At 48.1% G+C, this 25,105-nt stretch overlaps 1 protein-coding gene across 1 annotated transcript; it reads right to left on the bottom strand.

Moving 5' to 3' along the window:
- Positions 1-1,096: 1,096 nt before the first annotated feature.
- GARS1 (glycyl-tRNA synthetase 1) lies at positions 1,097-21,314 on the bottom strand. The gene is given in 18 exon segments (XM_075315733.1): positions 1,097-1,385; positions 1,683-1,850; positions 1,852-1,874; positions 4,465-4,558; positions 4,857-4,966; positions 6,389-6,474; positions 6,657-6,797; positions 7,591-7,703; positions 7,898-8,062; positions 8,150-8,312; positions 10,837-10,986; positions 11,531-11,676; positions 13,168-13,244; positions 13,416-13,504; positions 13,585-13,726; positions 14,659-14,761; positions 16,210-16,311; positions 21,080-21,314. Coding segments are annotated over 18 exon segments (2,190 nt in total). The 5' UTR covers positions 21,272-21,314; the 3' UTR covers positions 1,097-1,259.
- Between the last annotated feature and the right edge of the window lie 3,791 nt (positions 21,315-25,105).

The raw sequence follows: 25,105 nt of genomic DNA, 5'->3' as shown, positions 1-25,105 counted from the left end.
TAACAAGGAGCGAGTCCTTATCCCTTGCTGTACCAAAAGAAAAATGTTTAAAAACCAGAGCCTTACAAGGCAATGTGAGACTTAAATCCCAAACCTGTTACGTGTCTCCCAAGGACGGGAGACCCTCGTTAGACCCCTCACTGCGCGTCTCCATCTCCTTCCTCTGCGCTTCTCCTCATCCCCTGAATGCCTGTCTGACTGCCTTCATCCCCCTCTGCCTTCGTCCCCTGCGTGACTTGTCCCCCCCCTGCCTTCGTCCCCTACGCGACTCGTCACCCCCCCTCTGCCTTAGTCATCCCCCCCTGCCGATCCCCCGGCCTCCTTCCTATGACTTTCTTCTTGCCTCATTTCACTGCATGCTCCTCTCTCTGCACGTCTCTCTGCCTTTTCTTCTTCCCCTCACTCTCTCCTCCTTTCTCTGCGGGCTTTGCCCTCTGCCTCCTCTTCCCCCCCCGCGGGCTTTGCCCTCTGCCTCCTCTTCCCCCCGCGGGCTTTGCCCTCTGCCTCCTCTTCCCCCCGCGGGCTTTGCCCTCTGCCTCCTCTTCCCCCCGTGGGCTTTGCCCTCTGCCTCCTCTTCCCCCCCGCGGGCTTTGCCCTCTGCCTCCTCTTCCCCCCCGTGGGCTTTGCCCTCTGCCTCCTCTTCCCCCCCGTGGGCTTTGCCCTCTGCCTCCTCTTCCCCCCCGCGGGCTTTGCCCTCTGCCTCCTCTTCCCCCCCGCGGGCTTTGCCCTCTGCCTCCTCTTCCCCCCCGCGGGCTTTGCCCTCTGCCTCCTCTTCCCCCCCGTGGGCTTTGCCCTCTGCCTCCTCTTCCCCCCCGTGGGCTTTGCCCTCTGCCTCCTCTTCCCCCCGTGGGCTTTGCCCTCTGCCTCCTCTTCCCCCGCGGGATTTGCCCTCTGCCTCCTCTTCCCCTGCGGGCTTTGCCCTCTGCCTCCTCTTCCCCTGCGGGCTTTGCCCTCTGCCTCTTCTTCCCCTGCAGGCTTTGCCCTCTGCCTCTTCTTACCCTGACTTTCTTCTCGCCGCCTTCCCCTGAGCACCTTCCTGTCTTCTGATGTTCTTGGTTTCCGGCTGGCGCTCACGGACGGCACAGGCAGACAGAGCGATGAGCATCGTACATGGTTTAATGACAGTTTGGGACTGCGGTGCCGGGCGGGGAGCGCCGGTGCCGGGCGGGGAGCGCTGATGCCGGACTGCGCCTGTTCCCTTAAATGTCAATTGATAAAACGCATATTAACAATAATGGTAAAAAGTATCCACGCGGCCGTTACTCCTCTGTGGTCTCCTTCTTTCCAGTCTCTTGTCCTTCGAACACCGGATATTTCTTCTCCACCTCCGTCCAGGTGAGGAAACCGTTGGATAAATCTCGGACCATCGCTGGGAGCTCAGAAATCTGGAATAAGAGGGAGAACGGTGACGCAGGAGCCCAGGGCCGCCCCAGGTCACAGCAGCCATGACAGACCAATACCCCCACATACGTGTGACGGGGGGGGGCTGACAGTGTTTGGCCCCTCTGACTGCTTAGAGCCATGGCCACTATTGACTGCTATATTTATAGGGATAAATCAGGAAGGTGGCGTTCTGCACTTGTGCGACATGCTGCATCTTAAGGGGGGGGGGGGGGGGGGTCACATGACACTTGGCGGAGCGGTGTTACATCGTGGCGCAAAATAGAACTTAAACCCTTTACCTCGGCCCTGATCTGTCGCATGGTGTCGCGGTCCCGGAGCGTGGCCGTGTGTGGTGTGCGGTTCACTGTGTCGAAGTCTATTGTGATACCGAAGGCGACACCGATCTCATCCGTCCGGGCGTAGCGCCTCCCGATGGATCCAGACGAGTCGTCTACCTTGTGCGACACTTCCGTTTCTGGTTAAAGCTTCGGCTACACAGTAAAAAAAAAAGTAAATATTAGCGTTGTGGGTCTTACCTCCGGAGCTGCAATCTCAATTCAAATCATCTGCAACCCCAGGAAGGACGACCCCCAAATATCTGACGGGTCACATGCACTGTATAGCTTTTGATACAAGACTGATCTTCCCCTTTAATTGCCACTGATCCCCAAGCCATGTCGGGGGAATACCAAGCGTTCCTATAGGCTAGAGACCACTGCACGGACATTTCTCTCCAGTCCTTCCTCTTCCCATGCAGAAAATCCAAGAGCATAAATGTTGCTTAAAGGGACCCTTCAAATGTAAAGTTTTCTTACAAAATAAACATCAGTGCTTGGATACGGAGTATTTTTCTAATATATACTTGGTCAGGGTAATGCATTGTATCTTTACCATGGAGATATATAAAATTTCCAGTTTCCACCACTAGAGGGCGATTGGTGATTATTTGTTCTATTCATCTCGCCCTCTAGTGGTGACAGCTATATACATCACATCCAGGGTGAATGGAGAAACACGCACAGATCGCCCTCTAGTGGTGACAGCTATGTACATCACATCCAGGGTGAATGGAGAAACACGCACACATCGCCCTCTAGTGGTGACAGCTATATACATCCCATCCAGGGTGAATGGAGAAACACACACACATCGCCCTCTAGTGGTGACAGCTATGTACATCACATCCAGGGTGAATGGAGAAACACACACACATCGCCCTCTAGTGGTGACAGCTATGTACATCACATCCAGGGTGAATGGAGAAACACACACACATCGCCCTCTAGTGGGGACAGCTATATACATCCCATCCAGGGTGAATGGAGAAACACGCACAGGTCGCCCTCTAGTGGTGACAGCTATGTACATACATCCAGGGTGAATGGAGAAACACGCACACATCGCCCTCTAGTGGTGACAGCTATGTACATCACATCCAGGGTGAATGGAGAAACACGCACACATCGCCCTCTAGTGGTGACAGCTATATACATCACATCCAGGGTGAATGGAGAAACACGCACACATCGCCCTCTAGTGGTGAGAGCTACATACATCACATCCAGGGTGAATGGAGAAACACGCACACATCGCCCTCTAGTGGTGACAGCTATATACATCACATCCAGGGTGAATGGAGAAACACACACACATCGCCCTCTAGTGGTGACAGCTATGTACATCACATCCAGGGTGAATGGAGAAACACGCACACATCGCCCTCTAGTGGTGACAGCTATATACATCACATCCAGGGTGAATGGAGAAACACGCACACATCGCCCTCTAGTGGTGAGAGCTACATACATCACATCCAGGGTGAATGGAGAAACACGCACACATCGCCCTCTAGTGGTGACAGCTATGTACATACATCCAGGGTGAATGGAGAAACACGCACACATCGCCCTCTAGTGGTGACAGCTATGTACATCACATCCAGGGTGAATGGAGAAACACGCACAGGTCGCCCTCTAGTGGTGACAGCTATATACATCACATCCAGGGTGAATGGAGAAACACGCACAGGTCACCCTCTAGTGGTGACAGCTATATACATCACATCCAGGGTGAATGGAGAAACACGCACACATCGCCCTCTAGTGGTGACAGCTATGTACATCACATCCAGGGTGAATGGAGAAACACGCACACATCGCCCTCTAATGGTGACAGCTATATACATCACATCCAGGGTGAATGGAGAAACACGCACACATCGCCCTCTAGTGGTGACAGCTATGTACATCACATCCAGGGTGAATGGAGAAACACGCACAGGTCGCCCTCTAGTGGTGACAGCTATATACATTACATCCAGGGTGAATGGAGAAACATGCACAGGTCACCCTCTAGTGGTGACAGCTATATACATCACATCCAGGGTAAATGGAGAAACACGCACAGGTCGCCCTCTAGTGGTGACAGCTATATACATTACATCCAGGGTGAATGGAGAAACATGCACAGGTCACCCTCTAGTGGTGACAGCTATATACATTACATCCAGGGTGAATGGAGAAACACGCACAGATCCCCCTCTAGTGGTGACAGCTATGTACATCACATCCAGGGTGAATGGAGAAACACGCACACATCGCCCTCTAGTGGTGACAGCTACATACATCACATCCAGGGTGAATGGAGAAACACGCACAGATCGCCCTCTAGTGGTGACAGCTATATACATCACATCCAGGGTGAATGGAGAAACACGCACACATCGCCCTCTAGTGGTGACAGCTATATACATCACATCCAGGGTGAATGGAGAAACACGCACACATCGCCCTCTAGTGGTGACAGCTATATACATCACATCCAGGGTGAATGGAGAAACACGCACACATCGCCCTCTAGTGGTGACAGCTATGTACATCACATCCAGGGTGAATGGAGAAACACGCACACATCGCCCTCTAGTGGTGACAGCTATATACATCACATCCAGGGTGAATGGAGAAACACGCACACATCGCCCTCTAGTGGTGACAGCTATGTACATCACATCCAGGGTGAATGAAGAAACACGCACAGATCGCCCTCTAGTGGTGACAAAAGGCTTCAATGACAGATACTCACACAGCTCCTTGACAAATGGTATAAACTCCTGGTTTTGGCTGAGCGGCAGCACCGAACACTTGTATGGCGCTACAATGGCTGGAAAACTAAAGTACTAAAAAGGAAGGAAACAGAAAACAAGATCCGATTACTGACTGTAAAGATAAAAGACGAATAGTCGCCATTATAATGTTATAACATCCGAACACCGACATCAATGACTGGACCGACGTGATCCCCAGAGACCGGCCTCACCTATCGGTGACCACCACCTCTACAGGGAAGCTTATTTGCATAATTTTCCCAGGGTGCATTGCCCGGATCTCCTTGCGGAGAGTCCACACATTCCAAAAACATTACGCAAAAATACAGTGTTAGTGATAACGGCCAGCGTCCGCGCGGTGAAGCCTTACCGTCCTCTGCTCGTCCCCCTGTCGGATCTGGAATGTGTGCTCAAAAACGGTGTACATGATCCTCCCCAGACCGAACGACGGCTCAATGACATTCGGCACGATCTCCTCCACTGAAAAGGGGAAAAAAAGGGTTAATCAGAGAGCGACAACGAGGCAACGACCTGAGGATAGACCGTTATTTTTCCATCTACTAATCTTTCCCTCTGGGGGTCTCTGATCGCTGCGGTCCCGATACTCGACCCTAAACTGAGGGAGGAGAACCACCTGTGAGGCATTCTGGGACCTGTAGTCCCTTCAACGGGCGGCAAAGCGGATAAACAGCAGTGTCCACATCACATGGTTTCACAGTGCCAGATACACTTTTCCTTCTTTATTTTCGGAGTTCCCCTTTAAATGTCGATCGGTTCCGTGCGATCAGAATTATCTTTTATTGTTTAAGCGTCTTACTTTTTTTTTTTTTGTTTTCTTCAGATACAGACCCCCGGATCCCGTCCTTGGCAGTTGCCATGGCAATTGTTAAAAGCCGCGGTAAAACGTTCCTGTGCAGTGAAGGTTTTCAGCAGGGAGCGGCGAGCGTGGGATGCCGATAGAGGAGGGGGATCAGCGGCACTCCATGCCACCCTCCCATCCTCACTAATGGTCTACGGCCTCCGCTGAGCTCTGGAGACCCCCGGGTACAAGGACGACCAGGACTCATCTGCATCAGGCGGGGAGGTAGGGGTTAACCATTCAGGGGCACATCTGCACACGCAGAACGACAAGGACACCCATTAATGACGCTGACACTTTAAGGGGTTTTTCATACTAAATACATTTTATCACCTCTCCTCTATGAGGGGTCTGACTGCAGAGACCCCCAGTGACCGTGAGTGGTGGTGTGTAAGTGTGATGGCCGCTCCATGCACTTCAGTGGGACCGACTGGACAGAGTTTTTTTTTTATAATGTTTCAGCTAAGATTACCCACGGTCCTCCACCTGTGACCGCAGGTAACCTGACCTCAGGTGAACTCCACGACCTCACCTCAGGTGAACTCAAGAATTCCATGAGACCTGCATTTCCTGGCAGAAAACTACACAGGGGGTTTTGCCAGGAGATACAGATTTGGTGCTGGAATTTATGCATCTCCTTGCAAAAATAAAACACTGTTTTCTTCCAGGAGATGCAGGTTTCATGGAGTTCACCTGAGGTCAGTTCACCTGCAGTCACAAGCGGGGGACCAAGGGAAACTTGAACTTTGAAATGAACTTTGATTTTGCCTGCAACAGAGTTTTTCAGGGTCATGGACAGAGGTAAGCCACCCAGCAGCACAGAGTATTTCAGGGTCATGGACAGCAGCAAGCCACCCAGCAGCACAGAGTATTTCAGGGCCATGGACAGAGGTAAGCCACACAGCAGCACAGAGTATTTCAGGGTCATGGACAGCAGCAAGCCACCCAGCAGCACAGAGTATTTCAGGGCCATGGACAGAGGTAAGCCACTCAGCAGCACAGAGTATTTCAGCACGCAGGGTTATGCGGGGTCTGGTACTTGCCATGTATCGTTTTCTGGTATTTCTTCACGCTGACCATGTCCTTCGTCAGCTGAAACGTTTTCCCTTCTGTTTCAATAGTGAATTCCCTGAAAACAGAAGAAAAAATTAAAATGACGGCACCGAGAAAGCGATAATCTGACACCTCGCACCCGGTCACCTCCCACTAATCCGACACCCGACGGTCTCTCACAATAAATACGGAGGTCGTAGCTGTCCCCACCCCCCCCCCCCCACACACACACACACACCGTGGAGCCGGCGCACTCACCCTTTTTCCTCCAGAAGTTTCTCCATCTCTAAGACGTAGCAGGAGTCACAGATGGCGAGATATTCCATGGCCAGCTTGGCGTCCTTCTTGTACGTCTTCCCGATGGCTCCCTTATTGGCCTCAAACTGGACGACATTTATGGTTTTGTGCGATGGAGTTAAGAAAACGAAGAAAACGCAGCAAAAAGGATCAAAAACCGACGAGACAAAGTAACGCTAGAAAGACAAGGCTTATAATGGAGGCATAGCGCCACCTGCAGGCACATTACATTACTGATCCTGCACTGATCCTGAGTTACCTTCTGTATTATATTCCAGAGCTGCACTCACTATTCTGCTGGTGCAGTCACTGTGTACATACATTACATTACTGATCCTGCACTGATCCTGAGTTACCTTCTGTATTATATTCCAGAGCTGCACTCACTATTCTGCTGGTGCAGTCACTGTGTACATACATTACATTACTGATCCTGCACTGATCCTGAGTTACCTTCTGTATTATATTCCAGAGCTGCACTCACTATTCTGCTGGTGCAGTCACTGTGTACATACATTGCATTACTGATCCTGAGTTACCTCCTGTATTATACTCCAGAGCTGCACTCACTATTCTGCTGGTGCAGTCACTGTGTACATACATTACTGATCCTGAGTTACATCCTGTATTATACTCCAGAGCTGCACTCACTATTCTGCTGGTGCAGTCACTGTGTACATACATTACTGATCCTGAGTTACATCCTGTATTATACTCCAGAGCTGCACTCGCTATTCTGCTATGATATCAGGTGTTTTACAAATCAGAGCTCTATTACTAAACAAATAGGGAATGATGGGAGTTTCCCCTCTCTAACGGTATTTCGGATTGCAGGTGGTAACGCGTTAATCACATCACCAGTTATTATAAGGACGTGTATATACAAGTTAATAAGGATATAGGTTCCTTAAGAGGTTTCTCAGCCACAAGCGGTACTTTCGTGGCTCTAGCGTGGCAAGAAAGATCATAGCAGGAACGATCGGCGCAGCCAACGATTTCTATCCATCCCTGGAGAGCAAGACAAGGAGACAGTCAGTAAGTAGTAATACAAGAAAATGTTCAGTGCAGTTCACAGCAGTGGCCACCAGATGGCGCCAATGCTGAAGAAAACCTATCAGGAGTTGTCAAGTCCCCGCATTGGGGAGAAGAAGTGCCGGCGTCCCCCAGTTTGTGGGGTGATCTCAGGTCCCCCGGTTACTCACATAGGAGGTTTTGGACTCGGCGTCCCAGCAGTCGCAGGCGTAGTGCGCCATCTCGTTCTCCATGTGCTGCCGGAATCGCAGCTTCTCCGGAGAGATTCCCACTTTGGTGAGGTACAGGTAGATCCTTCCGATGAAGTATCCTAGGACTGAGTTATTGATGACGCCCTGCGGAGAGACCGGATTAGAGCAGGACTAATGGGGGTCAGGCCAAGGCATATGGCGGTAATAAAAGGGGGGGATCCAGCCACCTACCTGCTCCACAGCGTCACCGAGCCTCATCTTCTTCGCCGACTCCCCGCTGAGCTGGGCTTTGGAGGAATATAGGAGGATATTCAGGTCGGCCACGTTCTCAAACCTGGGGTGAACCTTCTCGCTGGGGTCCACAAAGTGCTCGATTTCTGCCATCGTGAATTCCCTGCAACATACACAAGTACGGTTTTACGTTGCGGCTCCGTTACGGACAGGAATCACTCTGCACGTGCAAAAGGGAAAGCAGACGCAGCTTTGGATGTGACTAGAGGGAACAGAGCCACGACAAAAAAAAAAAAAAAAATAACCCGGGGAAACGTCGATGGGTTTGTATACACTTCTCAAAACAAGGGGGAAAAAATGGCGCTCAGCCAGAAATTAAGGTTTTCTCTGTGGGGTGTGGCATGGGAAGGGTTAACTGCATGCAAAACTGATCATCATAAAACATTGATCACAATTGCACACACCCTGGAGACGCCCGGTATCGGCCAAGCTAACCGGTCCCAACATGTGAAAGTGCAATTCCACACATGGACACTAGATGGCGCCAGATCTCTCATTACCAATATCACCTTTTATAGTATGGGGTTTTTAACAAATACGTGAATTTTTTTGCTAAAAAGTTATTTTTTTTGCAATAAGGTTTGATTAAAAATATTGCACCCTTTAGCTTCTACAGCCTCAATGTACTGAGGCACTGTAAAATAGGTTGCAGGTGAGCCCAACAACCCAAGTTACCTTCTGTATTATACTCCAGAGCTGCACTCACTATTCTGCTGGTGCAGCCCCTGTGTACATTCATTACATTACTGATCCTGAGTTACATCCTGTATTATACTCCAGAGCTGCACGCACTATTCTGCTGGTGCAGTCACTGTGTACATACATTACATTACTGATCCTGAGTTACCTCCTGTATTATACTCCAGAGCTGCACTCACTATTCTGCTGGTGCAGTCACTGTGTACATACATTACATTACTGATCCTGAGTTACCTCCTGTATTATACTCCAGAGCTGCACTCACTATTCTGCTGGTGCAGTCACTGTGTACATACATTACATTACTGATCCTGAGTTACCTCCTGTATTATACTCCAGAGCTGCACTCACTATTCTGCTGGTGCAGTCACTGTGTACATACATTACATTACTGATCCTGAGTTACATCCTGTATTATACTCCAGAGCTGCACTCACTATTCTGCTGTCTGCTGCACTCACTATTCTGCACTCACTATTCTGCTGTCAGACAGTAATGCTTGTCTGACGGCCCAAAGATGTCCATATCCTTTACCCTAGATGGCACATTGTGCACTGATTTCTTTATAGTTTTGCCGTTATTCCTGATACAGAGCAACAAACCTCCTGCTTATGAAGATGATTATGTTCCGGCAGCCACCACTAGGGGGAGCTCACAGCATACTGAATTAAAGTGTTCATTGAGCTCCCTCTAGTGGTGGCTACAGGTAGTGAGAATTCTTTAATTTCTCCACCTGTATCAGGTAAGATAAGGTCTGTTACAATGTATCAGTGCAGGTAAAATCCAGTCTGGGGCGTTGAGGAGAATGTACTGGTAAAACTGTATAGAAGTGTTTGGTCAGGACGGTTTCCATCCTTAGGATGCAGAATGGATCCTCAATACAGCGGCACCTGCGTGCCCGTTGCTCTAATGCTTGTATTAGTGAATGGAAAATGCGTCCACCTATAAATATGCAACTGATGTGTGAGATGGGAAGACCCCACACAAGTCTGAATGGGAGTGGATACATACCCCATGTATGGTGTATTGCAAAGGGTCAAAATTGTGTCAGATCAGCCTTAAAGCGAATCTGTCACCAGGTTTTTGCCACCCAATCTGAGAGCAGCATAAGGAAGGGGCAGAGATCCTGATTCCAGCGATGTGTCACTTACTGCGCTGCTTGGTGCAGTTTTGATAAAAAAAAACCAAAACAGTTTAGTCATCAGTAGATTATCATTACAGGACTACTTTGTGTGCTACAGGTAGTCCAACATATTTGTGAGCGCTAGATCTGCAGCAGAGCAAACCGTGATTTTATCAATATGACAGCAAACAGCTCAGTAAGTGACACATGGCTGAAATCAGGGTCTCTGCCTCTACATTATGCTGCTCTCAGATGGTGGGGGGGTGGGGGGGGTGGAAAAACCTGGTAGCAGTCACTTCTGCATCAAGACGTGACTACTACTCGCCTGGCAGGTATTGAGTGAGCGTCCCAGCAGTCAAGTAGATAAGAAGACGCTGATGTCTGCTGGGACGCTCGCTCGATACCTGCCAGGTGAGTAGTAGTCACCTCTTGATGCAGAAGTGACCTGTGAAACACTTTTAAAGTGAACATGTCACCAGGTTTTTCCTCCCCCATCTAGAGAGCAGCATAATGTAGGGGCAGAGACCCTGATTCCAGCGATGTGTCACTGACTGGTGCAGATCTAGAGCTCATGAATATGCTGGACTATCTGCAGCATTCCAAGTAGTCCTGTAATGATAATCTACTGATGATTAAACTGATTTTATTTATTTATTTTTTTTATCAAAACTAAGTAAGTGACATTTTATGTATATTTTGTGGATCTGCTAAAGGGTTAAGGTTTGTGGTTCATTGGACATTAAGACATAGCACAAGGATATTCCTTAAGTGTCTAATATCAGACAGCCCCTTTAAGGGAACGTACCGCACTCGGATGAGCCCGGAGCGGGGCGAGATCTCGTTCCTGAAGGAGTTCCCGATCTGAGCAGCGGCGAATGGCAGCTTTCCCTGATTAAATTCTAAGAGACGCTTGAAGTTGAGGAAGATTCCTTGTGCAGTTTCCGGTCTCAGATACCTGGGGCGGGAGAAAAATAAAATATTTCTCAGATCGCAGCTACATTCATTTCTATTCTTCCTCCACAGCCGGTCACAATCTTGTTAGATACAAATATTTGATGGCGCATGTATCTATGCAGGTGATTGGCTGCCAGGAAGAGTTACAGGAGGGCTGGGGAGGAAATTGGCTGCCAGGAAGAGTTACAAGAGGGCTGGGGAGGAAATTGTCTGCCAAGAAGATTTACAGGAGGCCTGGGGAGGAAACTGGCTGCCAAGAAGAGTTACAGGAGGGCTGGGCAGGAAATTGGAAGCCAGGAAGAGTTACAGAAGGGCTGGGGAGGAAACTGGTTGCTAAGAAGAGTTACAGGAGGGCTGGGGAGGAAACTGGCTGCCAAGAAGAGTTACAGGTGGGCTGGGGAGGAAACTGGCTGCCAAGAAGAGTTACAGGAGGGCTGGGGAGGAAATTGGCTGCCAGGAACAGTTACAGGAGGGCTATAGAAGGAAATATGTTAGAACCAGTATAGTGGACAGTAAGGTTTTGATGGGTCACACTGGCCACGTACCCTGTCATGTTGCCCCCAGGACCAATGGACGTCTGGAACATCAGATTGAAGGACACCGGAGGGGAGAGATCGTTCTGAGTGATGGGAGATTTCACATTGTACTTGACAAAAAGCTCCGCCAGTTCCTGCTGACCGTAGTTGTCCATCTGTACGACGAGATAAACGGTTTATTTCACAGAATACGGACTAAACGGATAAACATACATATGGCAGGTCGGTGAGGGGTTAACGCTAAAACACTGGTGGCATTCCCCAACACTCAAGTGTAAACAGGAGCATGAGATATATTATAATAAAGAGACAGTTGCACTCTCATATGCTAAGATTTGCTAACAAAATATATATATGTAAAGTAGGAGACACTTATTACATAAAATTGACAGTTTTATGTGAGCCCAACAGCCAACGTCAAGGCGTATCTCAACATTGGTCCCTGTTTACTCCAATGTCTCTCTTTGGGATAAACCCCCCCCCCCCTCCAATTTATGTGAAGGAACCCAATAATAAAAAATTAACATCGCCTAAGGTAACACAAAAAGGCATTAGAGTAGACAGGAGCCCAATATTGAGACGTTGGCTGTTGGGCTCACATTAAATTGGCCATTTTTATATGCTAAGTATCTGAATTTTTACGTCTGACATACTTAGCATATAAAAATGGACAGTTGTATGTGTGCCCAACAGTCAATGTCAAGGCGTATCTCAAAGTTGGGTACCTGTGTACTCTAATGCCTCTCTCGGTGTTGAAAAAAAGCCAATTTGTGGGTGGGTAGGAAGTGGAACCCGATAAAGAATATCGACTAAGTCTGATGATTAACCCAAAGAGGCATTAGAGTACACAGGGGCCCAACATTAAGAGATACACCTTGATGTAGGCTGTTGGGCTCACATAAAACTGTCCATTTTTATATGCTAAGTATCTCAATTTTTATATGTGATATACTGTACTTAGCATATAAAAATGGACAGTTTTATCTGAGCCCAACAGCCAACATCAAGGAGTATCCCAACGTTCGGTCCCTGACTACTCTAATACCTCTCTCTAGATTAAAAAAAAAAAACACTCCAATTTATGGGCAGGTATAAACCGTATAAAGAATTCATATTGCCTAAGGCTTATGAGTAACCCAAAGAGGCATTATAATAAATAGCGATCCAACATTAAGAGATACGCCTTGACGTTGACTGTTTGTCTCACATAAAACCAGCCTTTTTTTAACTTGCAAAGTATCTCATTTTTTATATGTGAGATACTTACCATATAAAAATGGACAGTTTTATCTGAGTCCAACAGCCAACATCAAGGCGTATCCCAACGTCTACTCTAATGCCTGTCTCTGGGTTAAAGAAACTCTCCAATTTATGGGCGGGTTGGAACCTGACAAAGAATTAATATTGCCCAAGGCTGATGAGTAACCCAAAGAGGCATTAGAGTACACAGGGGCCCAACATTAAGAGATACGCCTTGACGTTGGCTGCTGGGCTCATATAAAACTGGACATTTTTATATGCCAAGTAGCTCAATTTTTATATGTTCATATTCCTATATTCATTGTTAAGATTTCTCAGCATTTTTGAGTATAACTGTCTCTTTATTTGGTGAGGGGTTAATATCGAGGCAGCTGCGCAGACGTCACCTGAGTCAGGACGCTCTCCATCTCCGCTTTCTTCTCCGCCGAGCACTTCTTGTCAGACATTAGCTTCTGAAGATGAGCTACGGGGAAGGAACAGGCCGAGAATTATCCAATATCTTAAAGGGATATCACATCTACAAAAAAAAAAACACAGCCACTTTCCAGCACTAGGGGGCGCCAGACAGCCGAGGAAGGAGACAGCCACTTTCCAGCACTAGGGGGCTCCAGACAGCCGGGGAAGGAGGACTTACCTTTCAGAAGATGGTCAGCTCTGAAGCACTCTCCGTTCTTAACGTCTTTAACCATGAAGTCTGCAAACTTGTCCACGTGTCCGGACGTCCTGAGACGACAGATGAGAAGGTGACGACTTGTGCAAGAAGAGGACGCTGGGCGAGTTACTCAATAAAAGGGGGCACCTACTTGAGGACGGGCTCGGGGGTGAGCATGGTGCAGTCGATCTCCAGGATCTGCTCCTCTTGGATAAAGTGCTGTCTCCACGTCTGGATGATGTTGTTCTTTAAGGCGCAACCGACGGGTCCGAAGTCGTAGAGGCCGCTGACGCCTGAAATCAGAGAATTAAAGGGGAAACTCTAACAACTCTGCAGACAGGGGGCGCTCTGCGTCACGGTGGTAAACCCTGGGTGGCGCTATCCTAAAGCGAGACAATCTTGCACTTTATTCCATATTTTGAAAATGATTGCAGGCTCTGACTACACAGTCTTGTTTTGTAGTCTGTTACCATGGTGACACATTGTAAACAAAGCAACTGGAAAACAAAGTAGCTTATCTTTCCTATTCCTTGGGTAACGTTTTCCAACTTATTTCCTGAATCCTCTTTGGATCCAGACTGATCCACCCTAACAAAATAGAGCATAATTCAGACTGGACGCAAATGACACAAACCCTCAGCTGCGAGAAGTGTGGAACTACAACTCCAAGCATGCCCGGACCCCAATAATGGTTTCCAGGGTGAGGAATACCAGGGAGAAGAGGTTTTTTGTTTTTTTTCTTTCCGCCGTAGTCCATTTATCTTTTTTAATTAAAGTTTACAACGAGAAAACTAATTAAGTAAAAAAAAAAAAAAAAAAAAAAAAGAGAAGTGCTGAGCGTCAGTAAGAATGTGCCATAATCTCAGGTTTATGGATGTAAATGAAGCTACAGGGAGCGAACAATAAACCTCAGCATAAAAGGTAATTATAGAGGGATCGCAGGGATCACACCCAGGGAGGTCCCGGCCTCCGCAGCCAAATAATAAGCTGCAGTACTGCACCACGGACACTAGAGGGCGATGAGAGCACATTCAGGAACTGACCGCCTGCCCTGCCTGGACCATCAATCACAATGCAGGCGATCATTCAGACATTATTCCTGCGCTGACACATTGTAGCGAAATATCAGGATGGTAAAGAGGATTGTGATTGTCAAGACTGGAGGCGAATGTAACAAACGTTCAGCTGTGAACAGTCATTAGGCAAGTACAGGGGCACCACGCACCTCCGTATATAGCAAAGGCCTGGTCGTAAAAGAAGCGTCTTTTCAGGGTGTCCTCCATCTTGGTCCGGTCCACGATGTCATCCTTGGGTTGTAGAGATAGTTCCTACAGACACAATACAAGGTTACAGTCTCAGGAGCTGCACTCACAATTCTGCCGTACAGACAGTCAGCAAGCTTTTCAACAGATACACAGTTGACCACCTATACTGTAAAGAATGAAAAACATCAGCGCTCGATACAGACACTGAACAAGAAGGGAACGCTCGGAGGTTCTGCTCGGAGCAGAATTCTAATTTGTATACATCCAGAGCTGCGCTCATAACTCTGCCAGACTAATAGTGCCTCCTGTCTCACAGCTGCATCCTGCAAGTACAGTCCAGTCCCCTCTGTGTGGCATTGTGGAGGGGACACAGCTTTGTGCAGAATTCTAATTTGCTCACACCCAGAGCTGTGCTCATAATTCTGCCAGGCTAATAGCGCCTGCAGCAATTCCCAGCTGCATCCTGCAAGTACATACAGTCCATTCCCCGCTGTATAGAGGACACACCGCTTGGTGCAGAATACTAAATTTGCATACATCCAGAGCTGCGCTCCTAATTCTGCCAGGCTAATGGTACGTGCAGCAATTCACAGCAGCGTCCTGCGAATACATACTGTCCATTCCCAGCTGTGTGGCATTGTGGAGGACGCACACTGAGCAGAATTCTAATTTGCATACATCCAGAGCTGCGCTTATAATTCTGCCAGGCTAATAGCGCCTCCAGTATCACAGCTGTATCCTGTGAGTACATACAGTCAATTCCCCGCTGTGTGGCATTGTGGAGGAAACACAGCTCTGAGCAGAATTCTAATTTGTGTACATCCAGAGCTGCGCTCATAATTCTGCCAGGCTAATAGCGCCTCCAGCATAACGGCTGTATCCTGTGAGTACATACAGTGCATGCCCTGCTGTGTGGCATTGTGGAGGATGCACAGCTCGATGCAGAATTCTAATTTGTATAGATTCAGAGCTGCGCTCATAATTCTGCCACACAAATAGCGTCTCCAACAATTCACAGCCGCGTCACGCGAATACATGCAGTCTATTCCCTGATGTGTGGCATTGTGGAGGACACGCAACTCTGAGCAGAATTCTTATTTGCGTACATCCAGAGCTGCGCTCATAATTCTGCCAGACTAATAGCGCCTCCAGCCTCACAGCTGCGTCCTGTGAGTACATACAGTCCATGCCCTTCTGTATGGCATTGTGGAGGACGCAGGGTTCGCACATTTCTGACTGCAGAATGCAGCTCCGGAGGTGAAGAAATTCTGTAACTTATGTTTGCTCTGAGATCTTAAGATTTTATTGAAAAATATTCCTTAAAGTTGAACTCCAGCTCTCCCCATTAATGAGGCTTCACCCCCACAGTTTACAATCACCGACCTCCTGCAGAGCTGCTTAACATTCCGATCTGAGCAAGCAGAGCTGCAGTGTAAAGCATGAGGGGGATTCGGATTACCCCAGACATTGCAGGTAAGCCAGAGTCGCTGTTCGTGGCCGCGTCCTCTTACCTTGGCTTCCAAGGTTCTTTTTTTGGCCTTCAGTTCTGCCACCGCCCGGTCCACGTCCACCTGAGGAGCCTTCTCCTCCTTCAGCTTCCGGACGACGTCACCCTGCAAAGTGGAGCGAGGAGAGAAGGTCTGATCCCGGCCACGAGAAAACCTCATCAACATCATTGTCTGCATTTATAAGGGAGTTTTCTGAATGCAGCCTGCAGTGTAAAGCATGGAGGTTTTTACTCTCTCTATAATAAACAAGCACATACACAATATCACATGCCTGGAGCGGAGTAAGCACACACAGGTTTTATATAAAGGCTCTATACAATTTCCTGGGCAAGCAGAATGGAAACCCTCCATGCTTTACACTGCAGGCTGCACTCATTTAGAAAATGATGCAAAATAGGAAACAAAGTTTTGCTACAAAAGGTAACGTTTGATGTCGAAATCTCATTGTTCAGTCTCCTAGTGAACCAAAGAAGCCCCCGCCGAGCGACCTGCCAGGCCCCTGGTAACATTTAGGGGAGACTTAACATCCTAATCCGATGATATTATACAGGAAGAGGCTCAATCGCAACAATGCAGCCCCGCTGGAGACAGCTGATGGTTTGTTACAGTGTACGAGCGAAGATAAGAGCTCAACCCAGGCTATAAGTATGAAAAAATGCTGCACTAATACATTGCAACAAATGCTCAGCTGTGAGAGCTGGACTTAATGGTGGACAATCCCTTTAAGAAGGGGGGAATCCGAAAATAGAAGCTTATCCCTTATCCAAAAGGACAGGGAATAAGTCACCAATTGCTGAGATGGGGGGTCCGGCTGCAGGGAACCCCCCCCCCCACGATCTGATAGTAAGTGTCCACCAGCGAACCCCCTCCTACCGACCAGCGTCACTTCCGATCAATAGGCCCAATTAATGATCAGAAGAGGCCCCGGCCAGTAGGAAGAGGGTCGGTGGTCTCTGGTGGTCTCGGACCACTCCAGGGAACCTTTGTGATAACATTTTATAACCAAGGGTCAATGGTCACCTATGAGCGCGTGTCCCCCATGTGATTTTGTGATTTTAAACTCGATTTGAACAAGCCCACATGATGCGAAATAGCTCCAACCCCCAGAAATGGACCCAAATCACACACAAAAAAAAAAAGCTTAAAACTAGAAGAAAAAAAAAAAAAAAAAGGAAAAAGCAACAAACAAAAAATGTAAAAAAAACCATTAAAACTAGATAAAAAACAAAAATAAAGGGGGGAAAAAAAGGCAAAAAAATTAAATGAAATTAAAAGATTAAAACTAGAAAAAAAATGTACAAAAAAAGACAAGAAGGAAAACATTAAAACTAGAAAAAGAAAAAAGAAAAACGACTCAGCAAAAAAATAAATAAAAAATAACAGTAAAACTAGAAAAAGAAATGACTAACGTAAGAAAACAAATGTAAAAAACTAAAATAAAAATAAAACAAATTTAGAAATAAAAGAACAAATAAATATAGGAAAAACCAACTACAGCAAAAAAAATAAAAATAAAAGATTAAAATTAGAAAAAAAATGTAAAGGAAAAATCAACTAGAGCAACAAAAATAAATTTAAAATATTAAAATCGAGAAAAAATGTAACAAAAAAAAAAAACAAATAAAGCAACAAAAGAAGAAACAGAAAAAGAACTAAAAAAGAAAAAAATAAAGAAAAATATAAAAGAAAAAAAAAAAACAAACTTTAAAAAATAAACAAGCAAATAAAAAACAAAACACTTTCATCTCTATTTGTCATGTCAGGTGACTGCTATAAGAGTAAAGATCGGCCAAAACTGATGTAACAAAACAAACAGAAGAGGAGAACTTGTGGGGATAAATATTTTCATGGACATTGCATTTAAAGGGCCAGCGTCCTATAAACTGTTGGATCCCTTTTCTCCCAGCGGAGGATGAGCAGTTCTTGCAGCAGACTCTTCAGATTCTCTCGCTCTTCTCTCTTTTCTTCTTCTCTGCAGGGAAGACTGGAGAAAACGTGGCAGGAGGAGGCGCCTGGGGGGTGGGGGGGGGGACCTCATCATCCTCCGGCAGCAACATATGGAGGAAATCCAAGCAGTGGACACGTGTTGAGTCTCCACAAAATCCTCCCCAAATAATCACCCCCATCACATCGGGGTCCATACAATTCAGCCAGGAATGGGGGGCGCAGGAATCCGCCCGAATATCCTACTTGTGCGGAGGATTTACTACACCCCAGCAATCAGACCTCATAAATGATTCCTAATGATCAGCCCCCACTGATCCAGGGGTCAGTTATTACTATCAGCGCTGCAGCCAATCAGTGAACTCAGCAACTAAGTGACTTGTGCAGAGTTCAGTGATTGGCAGCAGCGGTGTCGACGAGATGTCAGTGCTGCAGACAATAGCAGACATGGGGAGCAGCGGAGGAGACCTAGGGAGGGCGAGTGCTGGACCTCACAGGACGGCACGTTCTGGAATATCCCACCATTACAAGTTATCACCTGTTGATTGGTGGGCTTCTGACAGCAGAGACCCCCATTGATCACCAACAAGCCGCCGCTCCAATCATTCCCTACGGGGGCTGCTGTTGGCTGTGTCCGCCCCTCCCCTGCAGAGCCCTGTCCCAGAGATCACACCCCAGGTTATCGCTGTTGCAGCCGGAGCGCCCCTTTACGTAGCGGTACATCCACAGCTGCCGGACCCCCAAGAATCTAGGATCCCTGGGATGATCTGGGCTGGCTTCCCCTAGTGTCTGTCTGACCTCTGGGGTCACCAGTAATGGATCTGCAGGACAGGAAGGGTTAATACCAGTCACCCAACAAAGGTCAACAGGTCGGGTCAAAAGGTCAGGTCAGCTGAATGCATCAGAAAAGCAGCAGAAGTGCAGGACCGGATCCAATTGTAAATTCAGTGACCCCCAAATTATACAGGGCCGGATCCCATTATAAAGTGAGTGACCCCCTGGATTATATAGGACCTGATCCCATTATAAAAAGTGAATGACCCCAGATTACACAGGACCAGATCTTATTATTAAGTGAGTGACCCCCGGATTATACAGGACCAGATCCCATTATAAAATGAGTGACCCTCAGATTATACAGGACTAGATCCCAATATAAAGTGAGTGACCCCCAGATTATATAGGACCAGATCCCATTATAGAGTGCTCCCCTAGATTATACAGGACCAGATTCTATTATAAAGCGAGTGACCCCTGGATTATACATTATTGGATTCCATGATAAAGTTTGCGAGCCCCAGTTTATACAGGACCAGATCCCATTACAGACTGCACCCCCAGATTATATAGGAGCAGATCCCATTATAGAGTGCTCCCCCAGATTATACAGGACCAGATCCCATTATAGAGTGCTCCCCCAGATAATACAGGAGCAGATCCCATTATAGAGTGCTCCCCCAGATAATACAGGCGCAGATCCCATTATAGAGTGCTCCCCCAGATTATACAGGAGCAGATCCCATTATAGAGTGCTCCCCCAGATTATACAGGAGCAGATCCCATTATAGAGTGCTCCCCCAGATAATACAGGAGCAGATCCCATTATAGAGTGCTCCCCCAGATAATACAGGCGCAGATCCCATTATAGAGTGCTCCCCCAGATAATACAGGAGCAGATCCCATTATAGAGTGCTCCCCCAGATTATACATGACCAGATCCCATTATGAAGTGCTCCCCCAGATAATACAGGAGCAGATCCCATTATAGATTACTCCCCCAGATAATACAGGAGCAGATTCCATTATAGAGTACTCCCCCAGATAATACAGGAGCAGATCCCATTATAGAGTGCTCCCCCAGATAATACAGGAGCAGATCCCATTATAGAGTGCTCCCCCAGATAATACAGGAGCAGATCCCATTATAGAGTGCTCCCCCAGATAATACAGGAGCAGATCCCATTATAGAGTGCTCCCCCAGATAATACAGGAGCAGATCCCATTATAGAGTGCTCCCCCAGATAATACAGGCGCAGATCCCATTATAGAGTGCTCCCCCAGATTATACAGGAGCAGATCCCATTATAGAGTGCTCCCCCAGATAATACAGGAGCAGATCCCATTATAGAGTGCTCCCCCAGATAATACAGGAGCAGATCCCATTATAGAGTGCTCCCCCAGATAATACAGGAGCAGATCCCATTATAGAGTGCTCCCCCAGATAATACAGGAGCAGATCCCATTATAGAGTGCTCCCCCAGATAATACAGGAGCAGATCCCATTATAGAGTGCTCCCCCAGATTATACATGACCAGATCCCATTATAGAGTGTTCCCCCAGATTATACAGGAGCAGATCCCATTATAGAGTGCTCCCCCAGATTACACAGGAGCAGATCCCATTATAGAGTGCTCCCCCAGATTACACAGGACCAGATCCCATTATAAAGTGCTCCCCAAGATTACACAGGACCAGATCCCATTATAAAGTGCTCCCCAAGATTACACAGGAGCATATCCCATTATAGAGTGCTCCCCCAGATTATACAGAAGCAGATCCCATTATAGAGTGCTCCCCCAGATTATACAGGAGCAGATCCCATTATAGAGTGCTCCCCCAGATTATACAGGAGCAGATCCCATTATAGAGTGCTCCCCCAGATTATACAGAAGCAGATCCCATTATAGAGTGCTCCCCCAGATAATACAGGAGCAGATCCCATTATAGAGTGCTCCCCCAGATAATACAGGAGCAGATCCCATTATAGAGTGCTCCCCCAGATAATACAGGAGCAGATCCCATTATATGAGTGCTCCCCCAGATAATACAGGAGCAGATCCCATTATATGAGTGCTCCCCCAGATTACACAGGAGCAGATCCCATTATAGAGTGAGTGACCCCCGGCTTCTCCTCTCTTCCCCGCTCACCTGCTCTTTCACCGCCAGCCTCAGGGGCGCCAGCAGCTCCTCCACATTCAGCTCCATGGTGGGGGGCAGTCTGGGGGGCGCCGGGGGTCGGTTCTTGGAGACTGGAGCTCGGGCGTGCCGGGTGTGTGGACTGGGGGAGCCGGGCAGACGGCGCAGCAGCAGCAGAGCGGGGAGGGACCTCAGCACGAGCATCACACTCCGCACTGCATGATGAAATCTCTGCCGCAACCACCGCCGGAAAGCGACACCGCGGCCTCGCTCTACGGCCCGGACAGGCGCAGGCGGCCATCTTGGCTGTGGGCATAGTACCCTGACTTCTCCAGGCCAGTGCTGCCGCATGCTGGGAGTTGTAGTGCTCACACTGAGCTAGTGGGAGACCATGAGGGAGGCAAGGGTTATTCTTCACATAAGTTCTCATTCTAAATTTAACTTCATGTGTCAGACAGTGCTCCCACAAATAGTGTCAGATTGCCCCCACAAATAGTGTCAGAGTGCCCCCCACAAATAGTGTCAGAGTGCCCCCCACAAATAGTGTCAGAGTGCCCCCCACAAATAGTGTCAGAGTGCTCCCACAAATAGTGTCAGAGTGCCCCCACAAATAGTGTCAGAGTGCCTCCACAAATAGTGTCAGAGTGCCCCCACAAATAGTGTCAGAGTGCCCCCACAAATACTGTCAGAGAGTGCCCCCACAAATAGTGTCAGAGTGCCCCCACAAATAGTGTCAGAGTGCCCCCCACAAATAGTGTCAGAGAGTGCCCCCCACAAATAGTGTCAGAGAGGGCCCCCACAAATAGTGTCAGAGAGTGCCCCCACAAATAGTGTCAGAGTGCCCCCACAAATAATATCAGAGTGCCCCCACAAATACTATTAGAGTGTCCCCACAGGTAGTATCAGGGTGTCCCCACAAATACTATCAGAGTGCCCCCCGTAAAAAGTATCAGAGTGTCCCCACAAATAATATCAGAGTGCCCTACAAATAATATCAGAGTACCCCCACAAATAATATCAGAGTGCCCCTACAAATATCAGAGTGCCCCCACAAATAATATCAGAGTGCCCCCACAAATAATATCAGAGTGCCCCTACAAATAATAGAGTGCCCCCACAAATAATATCAGAGTGCCCCCAGAAGTATCCGACTGTCCCCAAAAATACTATCAGAGTGCCCCCACAAATAATATCAGAGTGCCCCCACAAATAATATCAGAGTGCCCCCAGAAGTATCCGACTGTCCCCAAAAATACTATCAGAGTGCCCCCAGAAATAATATCAGAGTGCTCCCACAAATACTGTCAGAGTGCCTCCATATTGTCAGATACATAGTGGCCCCCATTAATAATATCATAGTGCTAGATATAGGGTGTGTGCTCCAATATAAAGTGTCACATATAGAGCACCCCATATACGGTGTCATTATAGAGGGCCTCGATATACAGTAATTATTCTATGACGTCACCACATTTCTTTTAAGAGAATAAATCCGGTTGCTCTGTAATCATGGACCCCACCTCATCTGCAGCCCGGCAGTAAAGCGATCACACAAACATAGAAAATGAAGATTGAGATCATTCACTTTATAAAATCCAAAATTTATTTTATTGAAAATCCATTAAAACATGCTCAGCAGTCATGAACTCTGCACTGACGCGTTTCCGGCCGACCTGGCAAATGCAGAGTAATGCACCTAGGACGGAGTGATCCTATAGCTGCGTATACATTAAATGGAAGTAAACTCGGGACTGCAGAACAGGAGAAGGACCGGGGGATTCTCATTACAAGTGATAAGCAAAAAATTGGGTGCACAGCCTAATTGTATTCAAAATGAATCAACACACTGCATGCATCCTGCATGAAATTAGGAAGTGATAAGAGGAAGACAGAAAAAGCTCATGCATAATGGTGCGCAAACCAGAAAGTGATAGAATATTGCTATGGTCCTCAGTAAAAAACAGTAAATACACACACAGTAACAATAAAAAACATACAGTTATCAAAAACCACGTCCCCATAGATGGAAACAAGTGGCAGGACCATGCGGTGAAGGTACAAAATGCAGCTGTAATCGCAATTATGAAGAGTAATGCAAGTAAACCTCAGATGCATACAATTAAGTCAATACACCAAGAAACACATATTCATGCTCAAATGATCGCCAATATCAATTGCAGGCATTTGTTGCAGAATATACGTGTGACGCCCTGGACTAGCCAGGTAGTCACAGGTAGACGCCCGCATTACACCTGTCCCCCAATAAGGTGTCATCAGCCAAACTTTAAACCCTAGTCACCCCCCTTAGGACTGGATGGACACACCAGGGGGCGGAGCCAGGCGGTTGGTCACGCCCACCGAGGAGTTCAGAGGGCCTGAGGCGGGACAAAAAACGTTAGTTAGTGAGTAGTCAGTAGTGGAGGGAAGGAGTTTGACGGGTGCCGGGGTCGGAGCCCTGGTACCTTGGTTAGGAGGCAAACGGTGGCCTTAGCCTGCAGGAGCCGGGAAGACGGCTCGGTGGAACCGTGGTGGACCGGGACAGGGTAGTGGCCCGCCGGTACCGACCCAGGGAACCGACTCGGAAACCGGAGCACAAAGGGGGGTACTCAGACCCTGAAACGAGGTCCAGAACCCACTGGACTTAGTTAATTAACTGATTGCGGTCTGGACTATAGGTCCTTTCCCACCCAAGTCACGACTGAAGACAACAGCCCACCGAGGTGGATAGAAAGCCACCGCAAAGACAGAGAGATCCCACGGGCCAGCGTCTGCGGGCAAAAGGGCTCTCCAGACACATACAAAGCCGGGGAGCGGACTCCTGACGCTGAGGCGCAGGCAGCCCAAGTTTACAACATGGTGCAGGAGAAAGGCCAAGACCACCAAACCGGGTGGGGGACCAGACGCAGTCGGCTGCGGGCACCGACCACCATCAAGTTGGTTTACCAGAGACTTGTGTGTGTCAATAACTGTGAGTACAACAGTGCCATCCGGCCACGCACCGCACTGCACCGCCCAGCTATCCCCAACGGGTCCCAGGGCCATCATCCCTACCCACGGAGGGGTTAACATCTTGCTGCACTACCATCTCCCCCGGGTGCCCAGTAATAGCAGTGGTGGTGTCCAACTTCACCACAACCCGTGGGTGGCGTCACGAACTCAAGCGCGGCTCTGGCCATGAACCTACCTACCTCCATCCAAAAGCGCCAGCGCCCCTTTCAGAGCGAAGTGACCCCGGGTCCGGAGGCGCTCGAGCCACTGACCAACGAGCCCGGATCCGAGCGGCTTGGCTGCAGCCGAGCGCGGGGCGGTACATAAGTCCTGCTAAACCTATGGGAATCCTGGTGTAAACGTAGCAAGGGGCTATATCACATTCAGAGCCGTGGGCGCTGCAGTGTATAGGAAGATTACACATCACCTTACTACATACAACAAGATAACATCAGTGAATGAACATCAACAATATCATACAGAAAATAATAACTGCAGAACTCAGTTGATCCCAAACAATATGGGATTAACAAAAAACCTGTCGTGGTGGCTCAATAATCCAGAACCCCAATAGAGCTGACGATGCACCCAACCGATAGGCAGGACAAGGAGGTCATGGTAATACTGTGAAGCTCAGCGGTCGCCCCAGGGACATCACTCCACCTTCAGGGACGCCACAGGGTCTTCTTTAGTATATATGGCAACAGGTATGTAGGTTTTGTATGTAGGAGTTGTGACGCCACTCATGGTTTGCGGTCAGGAATAAGGGTGACCGCCATTGCAGGTTTAACGAGCGTCTGGGGCTGATGGAGTCTGCAGTTGGATGGTGTGGCCTCCCGTGAGTGAGGCTGGCCCCAGGGGCTCGGATGTGTGGGAAAGCGGGTCTTGAAATAATCCAGTCAGAGTCCAAAATGTCTTTCAACTGATCTTTACTCACTTTTGCTGTTATGTGAGGTACCTGGGCGATACTGTCACAAACCAGGTAAAACCAGGAGCTCCTTCAGGCCGGTCTGAGGGTAACCATTAACTCGCCTTCCTAGCACTTCTTGA

This window comes from Anomaloglossus baeobatrachus, chromosome 6, assembly GCF_048569485.1.
Source record: "Anomaloglossus baeobatrachus isolate aAnoBae1 chromosome 6, aAnoBae1.hap1, whole genome shotgun sequence".
Classification (NCBI taxonomy): Eukaryota; Metazoa; Chordata; class Amphibia; order Anura; family Aromobatidae; genus Anomaloglossus; species Anomaloglossus baeobatrachus.
The sequence above is the reverse complement of the archived record's forward strand: the minus strand, read 5'-3'. Positions and strand labels throughout refer to the sequence as shown.